General features: G+C 49.8%; 1 protein-coding gene across 6 annotated transcripts in view; it reads left to right on the top strand.

Annotated features, from left to right (window-relative positions):
* The window catches only part of LOC129041495 (beta-glucuronidase-like), a 31,121-nt gene that overhangs the window by 2,016 nt on the left and 10,162 nt on the right, over positions 1-18,943 (top strand). For 2 of the 6 annotated variants that reach the window (XM_063668399.1, XM_063668400.1), the window contains exons 2-6: positions 408-459; positions 9,405-9,642; positions 11,120-11,305; positions 11,615-11,790; positions 11,986-12,129. In XM_063668399.1, the coding sequence (XP_063524469.1) occupies positions 9,514-9,642; positions 11,120-11,305; positions 11,615-11,790; positions 11,986-12,129 (635 nt within the window). In that variant the 5' untranslated portion in view covers positions 408-459; positions 9,405-9,513. Of the gene's footprint in view, positions 1-407; positions 460-1,573; positions 1,674-2,045; positions 2,129-4,238; positions 4,350-9,018; positions 9,643-11,119; positions 11,306-11,614; positions 11,791-11,985; positions 12,130-18,943 lie in introns of all 6 variants that reach the window. The other 4 variants (XM_063668396.1, XM_063668397.1, XM_063668395.1 and 1 more) reach the window with 3 other exon arrangements.

Raw genomic sequence — 18,943 nt, 5'->3', positions numbered from 1 at the left:
GGCTCATTCCTGTAATCCCAGCACTTTTGGAGGCTGAGGCGGGTGGATCACCTGAGATCAGGTTTTGGAGACCAGCCTGGCCAACGTGGCAAAATCCCGTCTCTACTAAAAATACAAAAATTTGCTGGGCATGATGGTGCACGCCTATAATCCCAGGTACTCAGGAGGCTGAGGCAGGAGAATCACCTGAACCCTGGAGGTGAAGGTTGCAGTGAGCCGAGATCACGCCACTGCACTCTAGCCTGGTTGAGAGAGCAAGACTTTGTCTCAAAAAAAAAAAAATTAAAAAATTAAAAAAAAACAACAGAAATAAATGGCTGCCTGGGAGTGGTGGCTGTGAGGCATTTCTGTTTGTATGGCCCAGGTCATATCCCTCCCTCAGCCCTGGTTTCTCTTGCCTCCTGCAGGGCTGGTGAATGACCAGATCTCCGTCAAGTAACCTGTCTGTACTTATTGGAGGTAATGGTGGTTTGGGACTTGCTTAAGGGAGGTTTTTTGCCCCCATCTGGTGGCCCTGGCTTCAGCAGGAGCCCAGGAGAGGTGAACGGCAGGTGTGGTCCTCTGAGCTTTCTGATGTTTGGGAGGCCCGGTTTTTTTTTGTTTTTTTTTGAGATGGTCTCACTCTGTCACCCTGGCTGGAGTGGAATGTCCTGAATACAGCTTATTGCAGCCTTGAGCTCCCAGGTTGCGGCAACCTGGGATCAGGTTGCCGAGATCACGCCACTGCACTACAACCCGAGATCACGCCACTGCACTACAGCCTGGGCAACAAGAGTGAAATTCCGTCTCCAACAACAACAAAAAAGACATTAGAGATAGGATGTTGCTGTGTTGCCCAGGCTGGTCTCGAACTCCTGGACTCAATTGATCTTCCTGCCTTGGCCTCCCAAAGTGCTGGAATTACAAGCATTAGCCACTGTGCTAGCCATTTTTTTTTTTTTTAGACAGGGTCTTGTTCTGTTGCCCAGGCTGGAGTGCAGTGGTGCCATCATAGCTCACTGCAAACTTGAACTACTGGGCTGAAACGATTCCCCTGCCTCAGCCTCCTGAGTAGCTGGGACTACAGGCATGCACCCCCATGTGCAGCCTATTTTTAAAATTTTTTGTAGAGATGGAGTCTTGCTATGCTGGTTTTGAACTCCTGTCCTGAAGTGATTCTCCTGCCTTGGGCTCCCAAAATACTGGGAATACAGGCATGAGTCCCACGATGCATGGCTGAAAAGATTCCTATCTGGTGTCCAAGTATCCAGTATCCTCATAGCTGTCCCCTCTGTGGGGAGGTTTACCTCGCCTACCACAGGTTGAGGGAGCCTTTCCCATGCTCTGCCCCTGTTGCAGCCCAAACCTGGCTCTCCCAGTGTTCTCACCAGGCACTGCTGTTATTTCTTTGGCTCTCTCTTTGATTGGACTGTGGGCTCAGGAGAGAGAAGGAGTCCTATTAATTGTTGCTTCCTAGGTACCCTGCAATATCTGACACAGCATACGCTAAATAATACCTATTGAGGGCATGGGTGAGATCTTAGAGCCACGTTTAATCACTCACTTTGTTCTCTTTTTTTTTTTTTCTTTTGAGATGCAGTCTCGCTCTGTCACCCAGGCTGTAGTCCAGTGGTGTGATCTCAGGGCTCCTCACCAAGGCCGAGATAGATCAGATACTCCATGGCCTAGACAAGGTACTTGCCGTGGCCCAAGCCCCACCCGAGGCCCCCTCTGTGTGGCCACAGGCTCCCACCAAATCCCTGAGCAGATAGTGCAGTGTTGCCAGTCTGTGGTTTCATGTTGAACTAAGTATGTTCTTACGTGCTGTTTAACTGTGTGCCTTGATGACCGCCTCTCTCCCTCCTTTCGTGACCCCTGTGGCCCACATGGCTCATGGGTAAAGATGTGCTGGGCCCGAGATGCCCCCCTTCCAGGGTGTGCTTCCAGGACTCAGCTCCTGGACAGGGACAGGCAGTCATCAGGGATAGGGTGGGACCAGGGCAGGGGCTCTCGTGGCTGCTGATGCCTGCTCACCTGACCCCTGGCATTGCTGCTACCTGCTATAGGTGGCTGAGGAGTGGGCCAAGGGCACCTTCAAACTCAACTCTGATGATGAGGGCATCCACACAGCCATGAGCGCCGCCCGAAGGTACAACCCCTGGAGCCCCACCACTTTCCTGGCCTCCCCTCTCCACCTTGCCCCGGGACCACTTTGAGCATTAGCACCATCATTCTGTTTACTTCGCCATTGTCAGACAGCAGGTGAGACCTCAGGACGTGGGCCAGGCACGCTGGCTTATGCCTGTAATCCTAGCACTTTGGGAGGCTGAGGTGGGAGGATTGCTTGAACCCAGGAGATGGAGATTACATTGAGCAGAGATCGCGCCATTGCACTCCAGCCTGTGTAACAGAGCAAGACTTCATCTAAAAAAAATAAAAGAAAGCAGTGTTTCTCAAAGCTAGTCCCCCAACTAGCGGCACCAGCATCACCTCAGAATTCCTGAGAAATGTGATGTGAGGCCCCACTTTAGATGGCTGAATCAGAGATTCTGGGGGTGGTCCCCAGTAATCTGTTATTTATTTTATTTTATTTTATTTTATCTTTGAGATGGAGTTTTCGCTCTTGTTGCCCAGGCTGGAGTGCAGTGATGCGATCTCAGCTCACCGCAAACTCCACCTCCCGGGTTCAAGCGATTCTCTTGTCTCAGCCTCCCGAGTAGCTGGAATTACAAGCATGCGCCACCACGCCCGGCTAATTTTGCATTTTTAGTAGAGACGGGGTTTCACCATGTTGGTCAGGCTGGTCTCGAACTCCCGACCTCAGGTGATCCGCTAGCCTTAGCCTCCTGAAGTGCTGGGATTACAGATGTGAGCCACCATGGCTGTCCAGCAATTTGTATTTTTAATAAATTCTCCAGTGGCTAGGCCTAGTGGCTCATGTCTGTAGTTCACAGTGCCTTGAGAGGCTGAGGCAGGAGGATCACTTGAGCCTAGGAGTTCAAAACCAGCCTGAGCAACACAGGGAGACCCTGTCTCTAAAATTAAAAAAACTAAATTAGCAGTCATGATGGTGTGTACCTGTGGTCCCAGCCACTCAGGAGACTGATGTGGGAGAATCCCTTGAGTCCAGGAGCTCAAGGCTGCAGAGAACCATGATTGCACCATTGCACTGCAACCTGGGTGATAGAGCAAGACATTGTCTCAAAAAAGCCCAAATCAACAACAACAAATTAGCAGGGCACAGTGGTGTGCACGCCTTTAGTCCCAGCTATTCGGGAGGCGAAGGCTGAAAGATCCCTTGAGTCCAGGCTGCAGTGGGCTATGATGGCCACTGCACTCCAGCCTGGGCAACAGAGCAAGACCCTGTCTCCTAACAAAACTAATCTACTGGACCATGTGATGCATGCTAAACATAAGGACTCTTTGAAAACGTAAAGGCCAGTAAAACCTACAGGCCAGTAAGCGTTAATAGCGCACTTAAATATGATCAATAATTACGAGAAGATGGTTCAAGCTGAGAGTGAGAGCCGAATGGGTAAGAGAGGATCTGCCCAAGGCAGGGACATCCTGGCAGAGGGACAGGTCCTGGGCCTGACAGTGTCAGACCCCAGGGTGCCCAGGGCTCACCACTCGTCCACCTACGCCCCTAGGTTCACTGAGAGAATATGGGACAGGCCCTCACCCCAACATGCTGGCCACTGACCTCGCCTACTACCCAGTCCTCAAAGGGGCGAGTGTGTAGCAGCCAGGGGGAGGGTGAGGAGATGGGGTGCCCCTCAGAGGGCAGGGGAGCTCAGTAAGGGGTACAGGCGGACCGGCCTGGTGGCTCACACACTTGTAATCCCAGCACTTTGGGAGGCCTAGGTGGGAGGGTCACTTGAGGCCAGAAGTTCGAGACCAGCCTGGTCAACGTGGTGAAATCCTGTCTCTACTAAAAATACAACAGTTAGCCAGGCGTGGTGGCACAGTACTATGATCCCAGCTACTCAGGAGGCTGAGGCAGGAGAATCGCTTGAACCTGGGAGGTAGGTGGAGGTTGCAGTGAGGTGAGATCGTGCCACTGCACTCCAGCCTGGGGGACAGAGCAAGACTTTTTAAAAAAAGAAAAAAAAGAAAAAAAAAGGGGAAGGGGCACAGGCAGTGGAGGCAGATCAGGGCATGGAGGAAGCTGCCTCAGCGCCACCTCCTAGGAGGTGAGCCTAGGTGCCTGGAGGTCGGGGTAGCCCAATGCCCTGGCCCACCTCTTCCTCTTTCCCCAGCCCCTGTTCTCAGGCAATGCGAGCCACATGTGGGACTACGGGCACAGTGTGGAGCAGTACGGTGCCCTGGGTGGCACTGCATGCTCCAGCTTCAACGGGCAGATCCGCCAGGTATGGGCGCTGTTGCAGGCACAGCAGGCTTAGGTCCTCCCATGCCTGCCCCCAAATAAAGTGGGTGCAAGAGGAGGCTGTTAACGTATTTCCTGCCCCAGCCTGGCTCCCTCCTTGCTGCGCTTTCCAGGGCTGGCCAGTGGGGATGGTCAGGGACTGGAGAGGCAGGGCGGGGTGACCTGTAATCCTAGCACTTTGGAAGGGCAAGGTGCGAGGATGCTTGAGGCCAGGAATTTGAGACCAGCCTGGGCAACACAGGGAGACCCCTGTGTTATTACCTCTACCCAATAATAAAACAATGAGCCCAGCATGGTGGCGGATGCCTGTAAATCCCAGTTACTTGTAAGGCTGAGGCGAGAGGATCACTTGCACCCAGGAGTAGAGGCTGCAGTGAGCTATGATCACGCCACTGCATTCCAGCCTGGACAACAGAGTGAGACCCTGTTTCTAAAAAAAAAAAAAAAAAAAAAAACTTAAAAAAAAGCAGAGAAAACTGGGCAAGGGGCAGTGAGGGTCATGGATGGGAAGGGAAGAGGGGGCTCCCATCACAGCCTCTGCCCTGTCCAGGCCCCATCCCTTTCAAACAGGGTATCACAGTGACCTATGCCAGGAGTGGTGGCTCACACCTGTAATCCTAGCACTTTGGGAGACCTGGGCAACCTAGCAAGACCCCAGCTAACACATTAAAAAAAAAAATAGCCAAGTGGGCATGGTGGCTCACACCTGCAATCCCAGCACTGTAGGAGGCTGAGGCTTTTGGATCATTTGAGGCCAGGAGTTCGAGACCAGCCTGGCCAACATGGTGAAACCACGTCTCTACTGAAAATACAAAAATTGGGTGTGCTGGCAGGAGCCTGTAATCCTAGCAACTGGGGAGGCTGAGGTAGAATTGCTTGAACCCAGGAGGTGAAGGTGGCAGTGAGCTGAGATCCCGCTATTGCACTCCAGCCTGGGTGAAAAGAACAAGCCCCTATCTTAAAATGAAGAAAAAAAGGAGGAAGAGGAAGAAGAAACAGCCAGACTTGGTGGCTCACTCCTGTAAACAAAGAGGAAAAGAAGGAGGAGGAGAAGGGAGGAGGAGGAGGAAAATGTCAGGCGCGGAGGCTCAGCCTGTAAAGGTGGAGGAAGAGGAAACAGCCAGGCGTGATGGCTCATGTCTGTAGAGGAGGAGGAAGAGGAGGAGGAGGAGGAGGAGGAGGAAACAACCAGGCATGGTGGCTCATGTCTATAGGGGAGGAGGAAGAGGAGGAAACAGCTGGGCGCAGCGGGCTCAGCCTGCACAGGAAGAGGAGGAGGAGGAAAAAACAGCCAGTTGTGGTAGCTCAGGACTGTAAAGGAGGAGGGGAAGTAGGAGGAAACAGCCAGGTGTGGTGACTCATGCCTGTAAAAGAAGAGGAGGTACAGGAGGAAACAGGCATGGTGGCTCATGCCTGTGAAGGAGGTGGTGGAGGAGAAGGAGCAAATAGCCGGGTGCAGTGGCTCACACCTGTAAAGGAGGATGAAGGAACAACCAGGCTCAGTGGCTCACACCTGTAAAGGAGGAGGAGGATGAAGAGGAGGAAGAAACAGCAAGGCGCAGTGGCTCACGCCTGCAGAGGTGGAGGAGGATGAAAAATCAGCGAATTGTGGTGGCTCACGACTAAAGGAGGAGGGGAAGGAAGAGCAAACAGCAAGGCAAGTTGGCTAAGGCCTGTAAAGGAGGAGGAGGAGGAGGAAACAGGCGTGGCGTCTCACGCATGTAAAAGATGATGAGGAGGAGGAAACAGGCGCAGCGGCTCACGCGTGTAAAAGGAGGAGGAGGAGGAAACAGCCAGGCATGGTGGCTCGTGCCTTTAAAAGAGGAAAAGGAGGAGGAAATAGCCAGGTGTGGTGGCTCACGCCTCTAGAGGAGGAGGAAGAAACAGCGATGTGTTGTGGCTCACACCTGTAAGAGGAGGAGGAGGAGGAAACAGCCAGGCGAGGTGGCTGATGCCTATGAAAGAGGAGGAGGAAACAGCCAGGCATGGTGGTTCATGCCTATAAAAGAGGAGGAGGAGGAAACCGCCAGGCGAGGTGGCTGATGCCTATGAAGGAGGAGGAGGAAACAGCCAGGCATGGTGGTTCATGCCTATAAAAGAGGAGGAGGAGGAAATAGCCAGGCATGGTGACTCACGCCTGTGAAAGAGAAGGAGGAGGAAACAGCCAGGCATGGTGACTCATGCCTCTACAGGAGGAGGAGGTGGAGGAGGAGCAGGAAGAGTAAATGGCCAGGCGAGGTGGCTCATGCTTATGGAGGAGGAGGAAACAGCCAGGTGTGGTGGCTCACGCCTGTAGAGGAAGAGGAGGAGGAAACTGCCAGGTGCCATGGCTCATGCCTGTTAAAGGAGGAGGAGGAGGAGGAAGAAACAGCGATGTGTTGTGGCTCACACCTGTAAGAGGAGGAGGAGGAGGAAACAGCCAGGCGTGGTGGCTCACGCCTGTAAAGGAGGAGGAGGAAAGAGCCACGCGTGGTGTCTCAGACTCCTAAAAGAGGAGGAGGAAATAGCCATGCATGGTGGCTCAGGCCTATGAAGGAGGAGGAAGAGTTGGAGGAAACAGCCAGGCGTGGTGTCTCACTCCCCTAAAAGAGGAAGAGGAGGAGGAGGAAACAGCCAGGTGTGTTGTCTCACGCCCCTAAAAGAGGAGAGGAGGAGGAGGAAACAGCCAGGTGTGGTGTCTCATGCCTGTGGAGGAGGAGGAGGAGGAAACATGGTGGCTGATGCCTGTAAAAGAGAAGGAGGAGGAGGAAACAGCCAGGGGTGGTGGCTCACGCCTCTAAAAGAGGAGGAGGACAGCCAGGCACAGAGGCTCACGCCTGTAGAGGAGGAGGTGGAGGAGGAGGAAACAGGCACGGTGGCTCACGCCTGTAAAAGAGGAGGAAGAGGAAACAGCCAAGTGTGGTGGCTCACGCCTGTAAAAGAGGAGGAGGAGGAGGAAACAGCCAGGCGAGATGGTTCACGCCTATGAAAGAGAAGGAGGAGGAGGGAGGAGGAGGAGGAAACAGCCAGGCGTGGTGGCTCATGCCTGTCAAAGAGGAGGAGGAGGAGGAGGAGGTGGAGGAAATAGCCAGACTTGGTGGCTCAGGCCTGTAAAGGAGGAGGAGGAGGAAACAGCCAGGTGAAGTGGCTCATGCCAGAAGACGGAGGAGGGGGAGGAGGAGGAGACAGGCACGGTGGCTCACGCCTGTATAAGAGGAGGAGGAGGAGGTGGAGGAGGAGCAGGAGGAGGAAACAGCCAGGCGAGGTGGCTCATACTTATGGAGGAGGAGGAAACAGCCAGGTGTGGTGGCTCACGCCTGTAAAGGAAGAGGAGGAGGAAACTGCCAGGTGCCGTGGCTCATGCCTGTTAAAGGAGAAGGAGGAGGAAACAGCCAGGCTTGGTGGCTCACACCTGCAAAGGAGGAGGAAAAAACAGTCGTGGTGCCTCACATCTGTAAAGGAGGAAGAGAGGAAGGAAAAGGAAACAGCCAGGTGGGATGGCTCACACCTGTAAAGGAGGAGAAGGAGGAGGAGGAAACAGCGGCCCACATGTGTAAGAGGAGGAGGAGAAAACAGGCGTGGTGGCTCACACCTGTAAAAGTGGAGGAGGAGGAGGAGGAAAAAACAGCCAGTTGTGGCTGATGACTAAAGGAGAGGAAGGAGGAGGAAACATCCCGGCAAGGTGGCTCAGGTCTGTAGAGGAGGAGGAGGAAGAAACAGTCAGGCGTGGTGGCTCACATCTGTAAAGGAGAATGAGGAGGAGAAAGTAATAGCCAGGCAGTGGCTCCCGCCTTTAAATGAGGAGGACAACAAAGAACCAGAGGAGGTGGCTCACACCTGTGAAGGAGGAGGAGGAGGAAGCCAGGCTTGATGGCTCACGCCTGTAAAGTAGGAGAGGGAAGAGGAATAAACAGCCAGGCATGCTGGCTCCTGCCTTTAAATGAGGGGGAGGAGGAAGAGGGAAAAGAAAGCTGTCAGCGTGTACCACATCTTGGAAGGCAGCATCCCAGATCTGCGGAGTGTTAGCTTCAGGCTGGTACATTCACTGAGCCTTTCAGGGCTGCCCCATCTTCCTACCAGGCTGCTCATTTCTTCTTTTTTCTTTTCTTTCTTTCTTTTCTTTTTTTTTTTTTTTTTTTTTTTTTTTGGAAGCAGTGTCCCTCTGTGGCCCAGGCTGGAGTACAGTGGCGTGATCTTGGCTCACTGCAGCCTCTTCTTCCCGGGTTCAAGTGGTTCTCCTCTCTCAGCCTCCCGAGCAGCTGGGATTACAGGCGCATGCCACCACACCCAGCTGATTTTTTTGTATTTTTAGTAGAGACGGGGTTTAACCATATTGACCAGGCTGGTCTCGAACTCCTGACCTTGTGATCTGCCTGCCTCAGCCTCCCAAAGTACTAGGATTACAGGCATGACCCACCACTCCCGGCCTTAATTTTATTTTTTGTAGAGATTGGGATCTCACTACGTTTCCTAGGTTGGTCTCAAATTCCTTTCCTCAAGAGATCCTCCCACGTTGGCCCCCAAAGTGCTGAGATTACAGGTGTGAGCCACTATGCCTAGCCTTAGTTTTTGTATTTTGGTATTTAGTATTTTTGTATATTTAGTAGAGACAGGGTTTTGCCATGGTCTCAAACTCCTGGACTCAAGCAGTCTGCCCACCTTGGCCTCCCAAGGTGGAATCTCACTCTATTGCATCCAACAGGCATGGAAGAGGCTCCGCTGTGGCCTGCTCAAATTCCTGCTATGGAAAGCAAGAGAAGGTGCTCCTTGAAGAAACGGGGATCCCACCAATCTCAGGGGTTCTGTCCTGGCCTGCGGCCCTGGATCGTCCAGACTGTGCTGGGGTGGGGAACCGACCTTGCCCTTCTTGGCTGGGCCGGAGAGTGAGGGTCCCGCTTCCCCAAAGGCCTAGCCCGGGGTTCCAGCTGCAGGCCCCACTGGGCAGCACCAGGCCCATCCCGCTCCTCTAGGCCTGGCGCTCACCCTCAGCAAAGATGGCGCGGATCGTCTCAGGTACCTGATGCGACCTGTCCGCGGCCTCCTCCTGCTCTGCTCTTAGCCCTGCAGATGGTGGCCAAGCAGTGGAGCGGAAAGTGTGACCTAGTGGACAGGTGTGGCCTGCACGGCATTTGGGCCGCTGTTGCTGTGCACTGGCACTGCAAGGGAGGATGCTGTACCCCCAGGAGAGCCTGTCGCGGGAGCCCAAGGAGCTGGGTGGCCTCTGGAGCTTCCCCGCCGATTTGGACAACCGACGCCAGGGCTTTAAGGAGCAGTGGTACCTGCGGCTGCTGCAGGAGGTGAGGACTCGGGGCAGGGCCAGGAGGCGCCCAGAAGCCCAGCAGTGGGATAGAGGAGCCCCAGCCCCCTGCAGGCTCCTTCCCCTGGGCATCCCGGAGCTGGGGGCCCAAAGGAGGTTAAAGGTCAACGGGCTTGGAGCGGGACTGGGGGACGCGGACCCGGAGAAACTGGGAAGACCGAGGCAGAGGAGGTGGGAAGAGGAGGAAGCGCTCCTGCCGAGCCCCCTCCTGAGGTGAAGGGTGAGCCCGGGCAGTTTCCTTTTTGATGTTTATTTTTAATTTTTAAATTTTTTGGAGACTGGGTTTGGCCCTGTCACCCAGGCTGGAGCTGAGTGGTGCAATCCATTGAGCTCAAGTGATTCTCCTGCCCCAGCCTTGCAAGTTAGCTGGGGTGACCACGCCTGGCTAATTAGAAAAAAAACTTGGACAGGCTAGGTGGCTCACTCCTGTAATCCCAGCACTTTGGGAGGCACAGGCGGGCGAATCACCTGAGGCCGGGAGTTCGAGACCAGCCTGGCCAACATGGTGAAACACTGCCTCTACTAAAATATAAAAATTAGCCAGGTGTGGTTGGTTCATTCCTGTAATCCCAGCTACTTGGGAGGCTGAGGCAGGAGAATCGCTTGAACCCGGGAGGCGGAGGTTGCAACGAGCCGAGATAACGCCACTGCACTCCAGCCTGGGTGACAGAGTGAGACTCCATTTCAAAAAAAAAAAAACAAAAAGCTTTTTTTTTTTTAAGATACAGGGTCTCACTATGTTGCCCAGGCTGGTCTCAAATTCCTGGCCTCAAGCCATCCTCCCACATTGACCTCCCAAAGCGCTGATTACAGGCATGAGCCACCCAGACACTCATCTAGCCAGAGCGGCATGTACTGCACAGAGCCGGGCCTGGGGATTGGGAAGAGGGGACAGTTTAGACGTTCTGAGGTCAGCTCTGCTGAGGCAGGAAGGTCCCTTGGTTTTCAAGGTTCAGATAGAGGACAGGACATGACATCAGGCCAAGGACGCCACCTCTGTTCCCCTTCTGACTTGGATGTGGTCAGTAGAGAAATGGGACCAGGTGAGGTCTGGGCTGCGTTTGCCTATTCTACATTCTCTTTTTCTGACTTTGCGACATTCAGTACAGGAGGAAGAGGAGAGGGCTGTGTGCTAGCGTGCGCCCCACTCACAGTGTCCTAAGCAAAGCTCCCCCATCCCCCCAACCAGCCTTCCTCCCTGTGACAGGCAGTAGGTCATCTGTCTCAGGAGATATTGGGCCCCATCCACTCCCGAGGAGGAACTCCTGGCCCCACTGGCCCAGGTGCACAAACCGCCCTGGCAGTTGACTTGTTGCAGCAAGTTATCTGTACGTTCCGCCAAGGGTTCCTGCTATATGTCAGGACTTGCGCTAGGCCTGGGTGGCACAGCTGTGCAGCACACTGACCCCAGATCTTTTTGGGGACCTAGGAACTGAGCCTGGCCCCTCTCTCCGCAGTCGGGCCCCACCCTGGACGTGCTGGTTCCCTCCAGCTTCAACGACATTGGCCAGGACTGGCGCCTGCGGCATTTTGTTAGCTATGTGTTGTACGAATGGGAGGTGACCCTGCCGGAGCAATGGACCCAGGACCTGCGCACAAGAGTGGTGCTGAGGATTGGCAGTGCCCACTCCTATGACATCGTGGTCAGTGCAGCCAGGAGCAGGCAGGGTGGGTGGGTGAGAATGGCCGCCGACCAGCATGGGACCCCTAGCAACCACCCACAGCCTGTCTTCTGGGGTGGGATGGTGGGGGTGCCTGCTCTGCCCTGCCCTGGGGGCTATGTCCTGTGTAGGGGGATAGGTGGCCTGATCTACCCCATCGGGGTGCCATTCTTCCCATCTGCCTGGCAGGCCCCTGAGCCCCATGCTGCAGGTTATGTGAGGGAGTGCCCGATAGCAGGGCCTCTCATGCCCTGACCTGCCACCCCTTACCCATATCTCCTGTGTCTGCAGTGGGTGAATGGTGTCAACACGCTAGAGCATGAGGGGCTGACATCAGCAGCATGGTCCAGGTGGGGCCCCTGCCCTCCTGCCTCCACATCACTAATCACCATCAATAATATGCTCAACCCCAAGGGGGAGGGGACCTTGCCACCAGGGACCATCTGCTACATGACCGACACCTCCAAGTGGGTACCATCCTGTCTCCACCGCACGCACCCACCTTCCCATCCCACCCTGTGGTCTTCCTGCTAGGGACAGGGTGGTCTTCGCAGAGTGGAGGCCCTGGATCTGGGGAGGCTGGGGAGGCCTGTGAGCTGAAGTCAAAGGACCCAGGGCAAGGGCCCAGTGAACCACAGTCCTCCCACCCTGGGTATCCCAAGGGTTGCTTTGTCCAGAACACAGACTGACATCTTCAAGTACGCGGGACTGCAGCGGTCTGTGCTTCTGTACACGACACCCACCACCTACATCGACGACATCACTGTCACCACCGGCGTGGAGCAGGACAGTGGTGAGGGCTTCTGGTAGGATCTTCCCTCCGCGGGACCCAGAGTGGCTCTATTTGTTCCCTGTTTGGAAGGCTCTCCCAGGAAAAAGGTGCTCCCAGCATCTCTAAACCCTTACAGGTTCCCATCCACCTACAAAGCTAAAATCCAGCCTGTCTGAGCGGACACAGGCTCCTGAAATCACCCATGTGGTTGACCTTGCTTGGAGAAGAGGAGTTTGGCCTAACGTCACACAGCTCAGGGTGGCTGTCCTGTCCCTTCCCCATGGTGCTGGTCTCACTCCAGCTCCCCTTGCTACACATCGTGCTCAAGGAACAGGCAGCTTCGGGGGAACAGGCACAGTGGCTTATGCCTGTCCTCTCAGCTCTTTGCAAGGAGGCCCTGGTAGAAGGATCACTTGAGGCTAGGAGTTCAAGACCAGCCTGGGCAACATAGCGAGACCATCACCACAAAAAAATTAAAAAATTAGTCAGGCATGGTGATGTGTGCCGGTAGTCCCAGCTGCTGAGGCAGGAGAATCACTTGAGCCTGGGAGGTCAAGGGTGCAATGAGCTATGACTATGCCACTGCACTCCGGCCTGGGCAACAGAGGGAGACCCTGTGTTTTTTTTTTTTTTTTTTTTGAGATGTAGTCTTACTCTGTTGACCAGGCTGGAGTGCAGTGGTACAATCTCGGCTCACTGCAACCTCCGCCTACTGGCTTCAAAGGATTCTCCTGCGCCAGCCTCCTGAGTAGCTGGGATTACAGGCACCTGCCACCATGCCCAGTTAATTTTTGTATTTTTTTTAGTGGAGACGGTTTCACCGTGTTAGCCTGGCTGGACTTGAACTCCTGACCTGAGATGATGCACACACCTCAGCATCCCAGAGTGTAAGGATTTTTAAAGTTTTTTTTCTTTTTTTAAATATATCTTTTTCTTTTTCTGAGATGAGGCCTTGCACTGTTGCCCATGCTGGAGTACAGTGGCGAGATTATTGACAGCTGTTTTGGGGCTGCAGTTCTGAGTTTAAAAGGGTTTAGGCTGGGTGCGGTGGTTAATGTCTGTCTTGGGAGGCCAAGGTGGACAAATCGCTTAAGCTCAAAAGTTCGAGACCCTCCTGGGCAACATAGTGAGACCCTGTCTCAAATAAATAAATAAATAAGAATTTAAACAAGAATCACACAGCAAAGGCGATGCAGCATAGAGCAATTTATTGCAAAGAAAAAAATATTTTGGAAGTTAAGTGCAGAATAGCCCGGACACAGTGGCTCATCCCTCTAATCTCAGCACTTTTGGAGGCCGAGACAGGTGGATCACTTGAACTTAGGAGTTCAAATCAGCCTGGCCAACATTAGCTTGGTGTGGTGGCGTGTGCCTGTAATACCAGCTACTCGGGTGGTTGAGATGGGAGAGTTGCTTGAACTTGTGAGGTGGAGGTTGCAGTGAGCTGAGATTGCAACACAGCACTCCAGCCTGGGTGACAGAGCGAGACCCCTTCTCAAAAAAATTAGTGAAGTGCAAAATACACAGTTCACCCTGAGAGAGAGAATTCAGGGCAGGCTGCTCATAGCAATGAGACAGCGCTGATTATTACTGGGGAAACTCCTTTTCTGGGAGTCTTCCATGGTGAATTCCTAAGGAGCTGGGTAGAGGTGTAAGCACGTTTTGGGCTGTCCTTTGGTTGCATATGCACAGTAGCTGTACATGCTTGTTCACATGTCACATGTCTCAGCGCTGTGATTGGCATGTCTCAAGGACGTGTTCGCTTCCTTGACTACCTACCCTGCCTTAAGATGTATCTTACTGCAGCCCCGAACTCCTGGCTCAAGCAATCCTCCCATTTCAGCCTTCCAAGTAGCTGGGGCTGCTGGGGCTACAGGCACACACCACCACACTAGGCTAATTTTTTGTATTTTTAGGGAAGAAGTGGTTTCCCTATGTTAACCAGGCTAGTCTTGAACTCCTGGGCTCAAGCGATCCTTCCACCTCAGCTTCCCCAAATGTTGGGGTTACAGGTGTGACCACTCTGCCTGGTCAAAAAAATCTTTTTTTAAATTGAAAAAAAGCACCAGACACGGTGGCTTATGCCTGTAATTCCAGCCCTTTGGGAGGCCGAGTCGAGTGGATCACATGAGGAGTAGGTGCAATTTCTACAATTTTTGGTTTGGTGGAAGTCAAATCCAAGTATGACTACAGCTGATGGCAAGGGGACCAGGCCTTTTGCGATGGTGAGTGATAGCATCCCCAAAAGTTAAAAATACCAAATGCGTGACAGTGCTCCCGTGTCTGGTTAATATGGTGATAGTCACTAGTCCATCGAGATGTCTTATTTAAGGGGAACGTATAGGCAGTCTTAGTTTTATGACCCTGAGCTAAGAACCAGATGCCAGGTATAGTTTCAGTATAGTCACCCCCAAGTATTACGGGCCCGGAGCGAGGAGGGTAACATGTCCAAGTGGGATGATGATTTCTCGGAGGTTGGTAGACTAAAAGACCAAAATTTTGTAGGAGATAACCATGTTGGGAGGGTGGTTTTGACTGAAATGTGCTATGTCTAATGAACCAATGAATGTACTATGTAATATTAAGAATTTTGAGTACTAGGTGATATCCATATGGAACTAGTTCTCTAAGTGTAGTATTATATACGATAGTTAAGAAATTGCTAATAATTGCTTATATGCTTGTGGAGCAAGCCTGTAATGTCATACAATCTGTGAATGTACTGTGTACAATCAAGCATTGATAGTACTATATATTATTCATGGGGACTAGCAGTAATGCACGAAGTACATAAAAGTATTAATGTATTAGTGCTGATGGTCAGTACTTACATAGTAGTTAAAATGCGTGCCAAAAAGAATACAGAATAGTTTAATTAGAATCTCAGCTTTGGGTGTTGATGATGAAGTGGGAATGCTTTTTCTCTGAGTTGCCCTAGGGAAAGGACTCTCCATTTCTGCTTTACAAGACTGGCATATTGGATTATACTACAAGGGCAGTTTCATTTAAGTAGTTTATTCTTGATTAGGGCAGTGAGTGGTAAGAGAACAAGAATAATAGAGAAATACATCATAGATGCTATCTGTCCGATGGTAATAAAAGGATGTTCAACTGGCTGTCCTCTGATTCATGTGAGTGTGAATACGTCGGTGACTAAGATTCAGAACAGATATTGACTTAATGGGCAGAATATTATGCTTTGTTGTTTGGATTTGTGGAGTGCAGGTATAACTGCTAGAATGAGAATGGATAATAGAAGGGCCAGTACACCTCCTGGTTTATTGGGGATGGATCATAAGATTGTATATACAAATAAAAAGTATCACTGTGGTTTTATGTGGGGCAGGGTATTTGGGGGTTGACTAAGTTGTAATTATCTGGGTCGCTCAGGAGGTCAGGCAGAAACAGTACTAGAATTATTAAAATGAGCAGAAAAATTAAACCTAGAATATGTTTGGTTGTGTAGTAAGGGTGGAAGGTGATTTTGTCAGAATGTGATGAAATTCCTGAAGGGTTATTAGGCCCTGTTTTGTGTAGGAATAAAAGGTGGAGAATTGTCAGGGCTATTATGGTGAAAGGTAAAATGAAGTGGAAGGTGAAGAATCGTGTAAGAGTGGCTTTGTCAACTGGAAATCCACCTCGGATTCATTGAACAAGATCAGTTCCAATGTATGGGATGGCTGATAGTAGGTTTGTGATTACTGTAGCGCCTCAGAATGGTATCTGGCCTCATGGAAGCACATAGCGTATAAATGCTGTTGCTGTGGTTATGAGTAGGAGGATAATGCCAGTGTTTCAGGTTTCTAAATATACGAATGACCCATAATATAAGCCTCGGCTGACGTGTAGGAAGAGGCAGATGAAGAATGTTGAAGAGCCATTAGTGTGAAAATAGCGGACTCTTCAGCCATAGTCCACATCTCGGTTAATATGGGCAATAGAAGAGAAAGCAATTGGGGTATCTGGTGTGTAGTGTATGGCCAGAAACAGGTACCAAGAAGTGAGCCGAAGTTTCATCATATAGAGATATTAGATGGTGTGGGGAGATCAATGAATGAGTAATTAATGATTTTTAGTAGTGGGTTTGTTTTACATATAATGGTCATTAGTGTTCTTGAAGTACAATGATGGTTTTTCGTATCATTAGTCATGGCTATAACCCATGTGGGAATAATGACATATGCTTTATTCTTACTAAGTGTTCTTTTGTTATGGGATTTGTAGGGTTTTTTTCTAAACCTTCTCCTATTTATGGGGGTTTAGGGTTAATTCTTAGTGGTGCTGTAGGTTGTGTTATTGTGTTGAATTATGGTGGGGCTTTTATGGGACTAATAGTCTTTTTTGTTTATTTGGGGAGGATGATGGTTGTTTTTGGTTATACTGTGGTGTTGGCAATTGAGGAATACCCTGAGGCATGAGGATCAAGTATTGAGGTTTTAGAAACTTTATTATTGGGGCTACTAATAGAGTTGTTGTTACTTTGATGAATAGTGAGTATGATGGAGTGGTCATCATAGTTAATTTTATTAGTGTGGGAAATTGAATAATTTTTGAGGGGGAGGTGCCAGGGTTAATACATTAGGATTCTGTGGGTGCGGGTGCCTTATATAATTATGGGTATTGATTGTTGGTAGTTGCTGGTTGAACATTGTTATTATTTATGTTGCAGTTGAATTACTCTGGGTAACAGATTAGATAATTAAGAGTAAAGTTAAAAAGGATGGAATAACAAAAGAAAAAATAAAATTTACTGAGGCCTTTTTGAGTAGTTATGGTAATGGAGGCTGTGAGTTGGGTCTGTGAAATTGTCTTTGGTATGGACTTTTCTAGTCAAATTAGGTCTAGCAGAAGTGATGCCAGTTTTGGCTTGTAGATAGGTTTGAGTGAGGGGTTGTACAGTGAATTGTGATTGAGTAGAATCCTAATATATTGGAGAAGTTGAATGTTTGTAATGGATATGTTATCTTAAGATTATTAGTTATAAAACTAACTTCCGTTGCCAGTAAGAGTCCTTGGATGGTTATACCTTGGGCTGTGAGTTTTAGGTGAGGTGATATTGTTGTTTGGGGGGATGAAGTAGGGATAATGCTATTGGTGAAAAGAAACCCAGCGAAGATACTGCCGAATATAAGGCATTTAATTGGGTTTATTAGGGAAGAGTTATTTTTGTCAATGCTGATTAGGGTTGGGAAGTGGGATTGTCCTATTAGAGCAAAGAAAATAATTTGGATATTATAGACACTTGCTAGGGAAGTGGCAATAAGAGTAGTAGAGAGGGCTCAGGCGTTGGTATAGGAATGTGTTTGTGGTTTTGATAATGAGATCTTTAGAGTAAAAGCCTGTGAGGAAAGGCATAGCCGTAAGTGGTAGGCTGCCAATAATAAGAGAGGAGGAAGTAAGGGGTAAAGTCTTAAACAGTCCTCCTATTTTTCGGATATCTTGTTCATCGTTGAGGTTATGGATGACGGATCCTGAACATATAAATAATATAGCTTTAAAAAAGGTGTGGGTGCAGATGTGTAGGAATGCTAGGTGTGATTGATTCATGGCAATTGTGACTATTACAAGGCCTAGTTGACTTGAGGTGGAGAATGCTACGATTTTGTTGATCACATTTTGTGTTAGAGCACAAATTGCTGTAAATAAGGTGGTAGTATCCCCTAAACACATTGTAAGAGTTTGGATTAACATATTATTTTCTATTAAGGGGTGGAAGTGGATAAGCAGGAAAATTCCTGCTACAACTATAGTACTAGAGTGGAATAGGGCTGAGACTGGGGTTGGACCTTCCATGGCGGAAGGAAGTCAGGGGTGGAGGCCAAATTGAGCTGACTTTCCTGCTGCTGCTAAGAGAAGGCCAATTAATGGAAGAAGATCAGGGGTAGGATTTAGGATAAATGCTCGCTGAGGTTCTTATGTATTGTAAGATGAGAGGAATCATTCTACAGCTAAAATGAAGCCAATATCACCAATGCGGTTATACAGAATCGCTTGGAGGGCTGCTGCATTAGCATCTGCTCGGCCGTGTCATCAGCCAGTTAGTAAAACAGACATAATTCCTACGCCTTCTCATCCAATAAAAAGTTGAAAAAGGTTGTTGGCGGTAACTAGAATTAATATTGTGGTGAGAAAAATAAGTAAATGAAAAATTGATTGTTAGGATCTGATTTTATGTATCGAGAATTCTATAACAGATCAGGTGACAAATAGTGCTACTGGGATAAATTTTATGGAGAAGTAGTCTAGTTTGAAGCTTAGTGAGAGTTTAAGGGTTTGGATTGTTATTCAGTGTCAGTTTGAGATGATAGCTTCTTGGTCTATATCCACAAACATTGTGGGAATGAGGCTAATGGTGAAGGTGCATGCGATAGATATTTTTACGTAATATGGATACGAGTTCTTGTGAGGGTTGCTTAAGGTGGTAGTAATTGATAAGGTTAAGGAGATTATATTGTAGTAATGGAAAAATACGTGATTATTACTTTTATTTGGGGTTGCACCAGTATTTTTGGTTCCTAAGACCAATGGATAGCTCTTATCCTCTGAAACTTGAGAAAGCCATGTTGTTAGGCACACGGGAATGAGTTATCAGTTCTTGCATACTTTCTCAGTAAATAAAAAGTTGCAGACTTGTATTATTAGACCCACAATCTAATGCTTTGATTAAACTATATTTACAGGGTATAAAACCTATAGTAATCTTAGGGTTTAGGGATAATAGGAGAATAGGTGCAAGGTGTGTGTGTATTAGTATATTTTCTTGTGTAGAGAAAGATTTAATGCTATTAATGTAATATGTAAGTGTTCCTTGTTGTATTGTGATAAGTATGTATAGGGAATAAAGGGCT

This window comes from Pongo pygmaeus, chromosome 6 (assembly GCF_028885625.2).
Source record: "Pongo pygmaeus isolate AG05252 chromosome 6, NHGRI_mPonPyg2-v2.0_pri, whole genome shotgun sequence".
NCBI classification, from domain to species: domain Eukaryota; kingdom Metazoa; phylum Chordata; class Mammalia; order Primates; family Hominidae; genus Pongo; species Pongo pygmaeus.
This window is presented reverse-complemented; position numbering and strand designations above follow the sequence as displayed.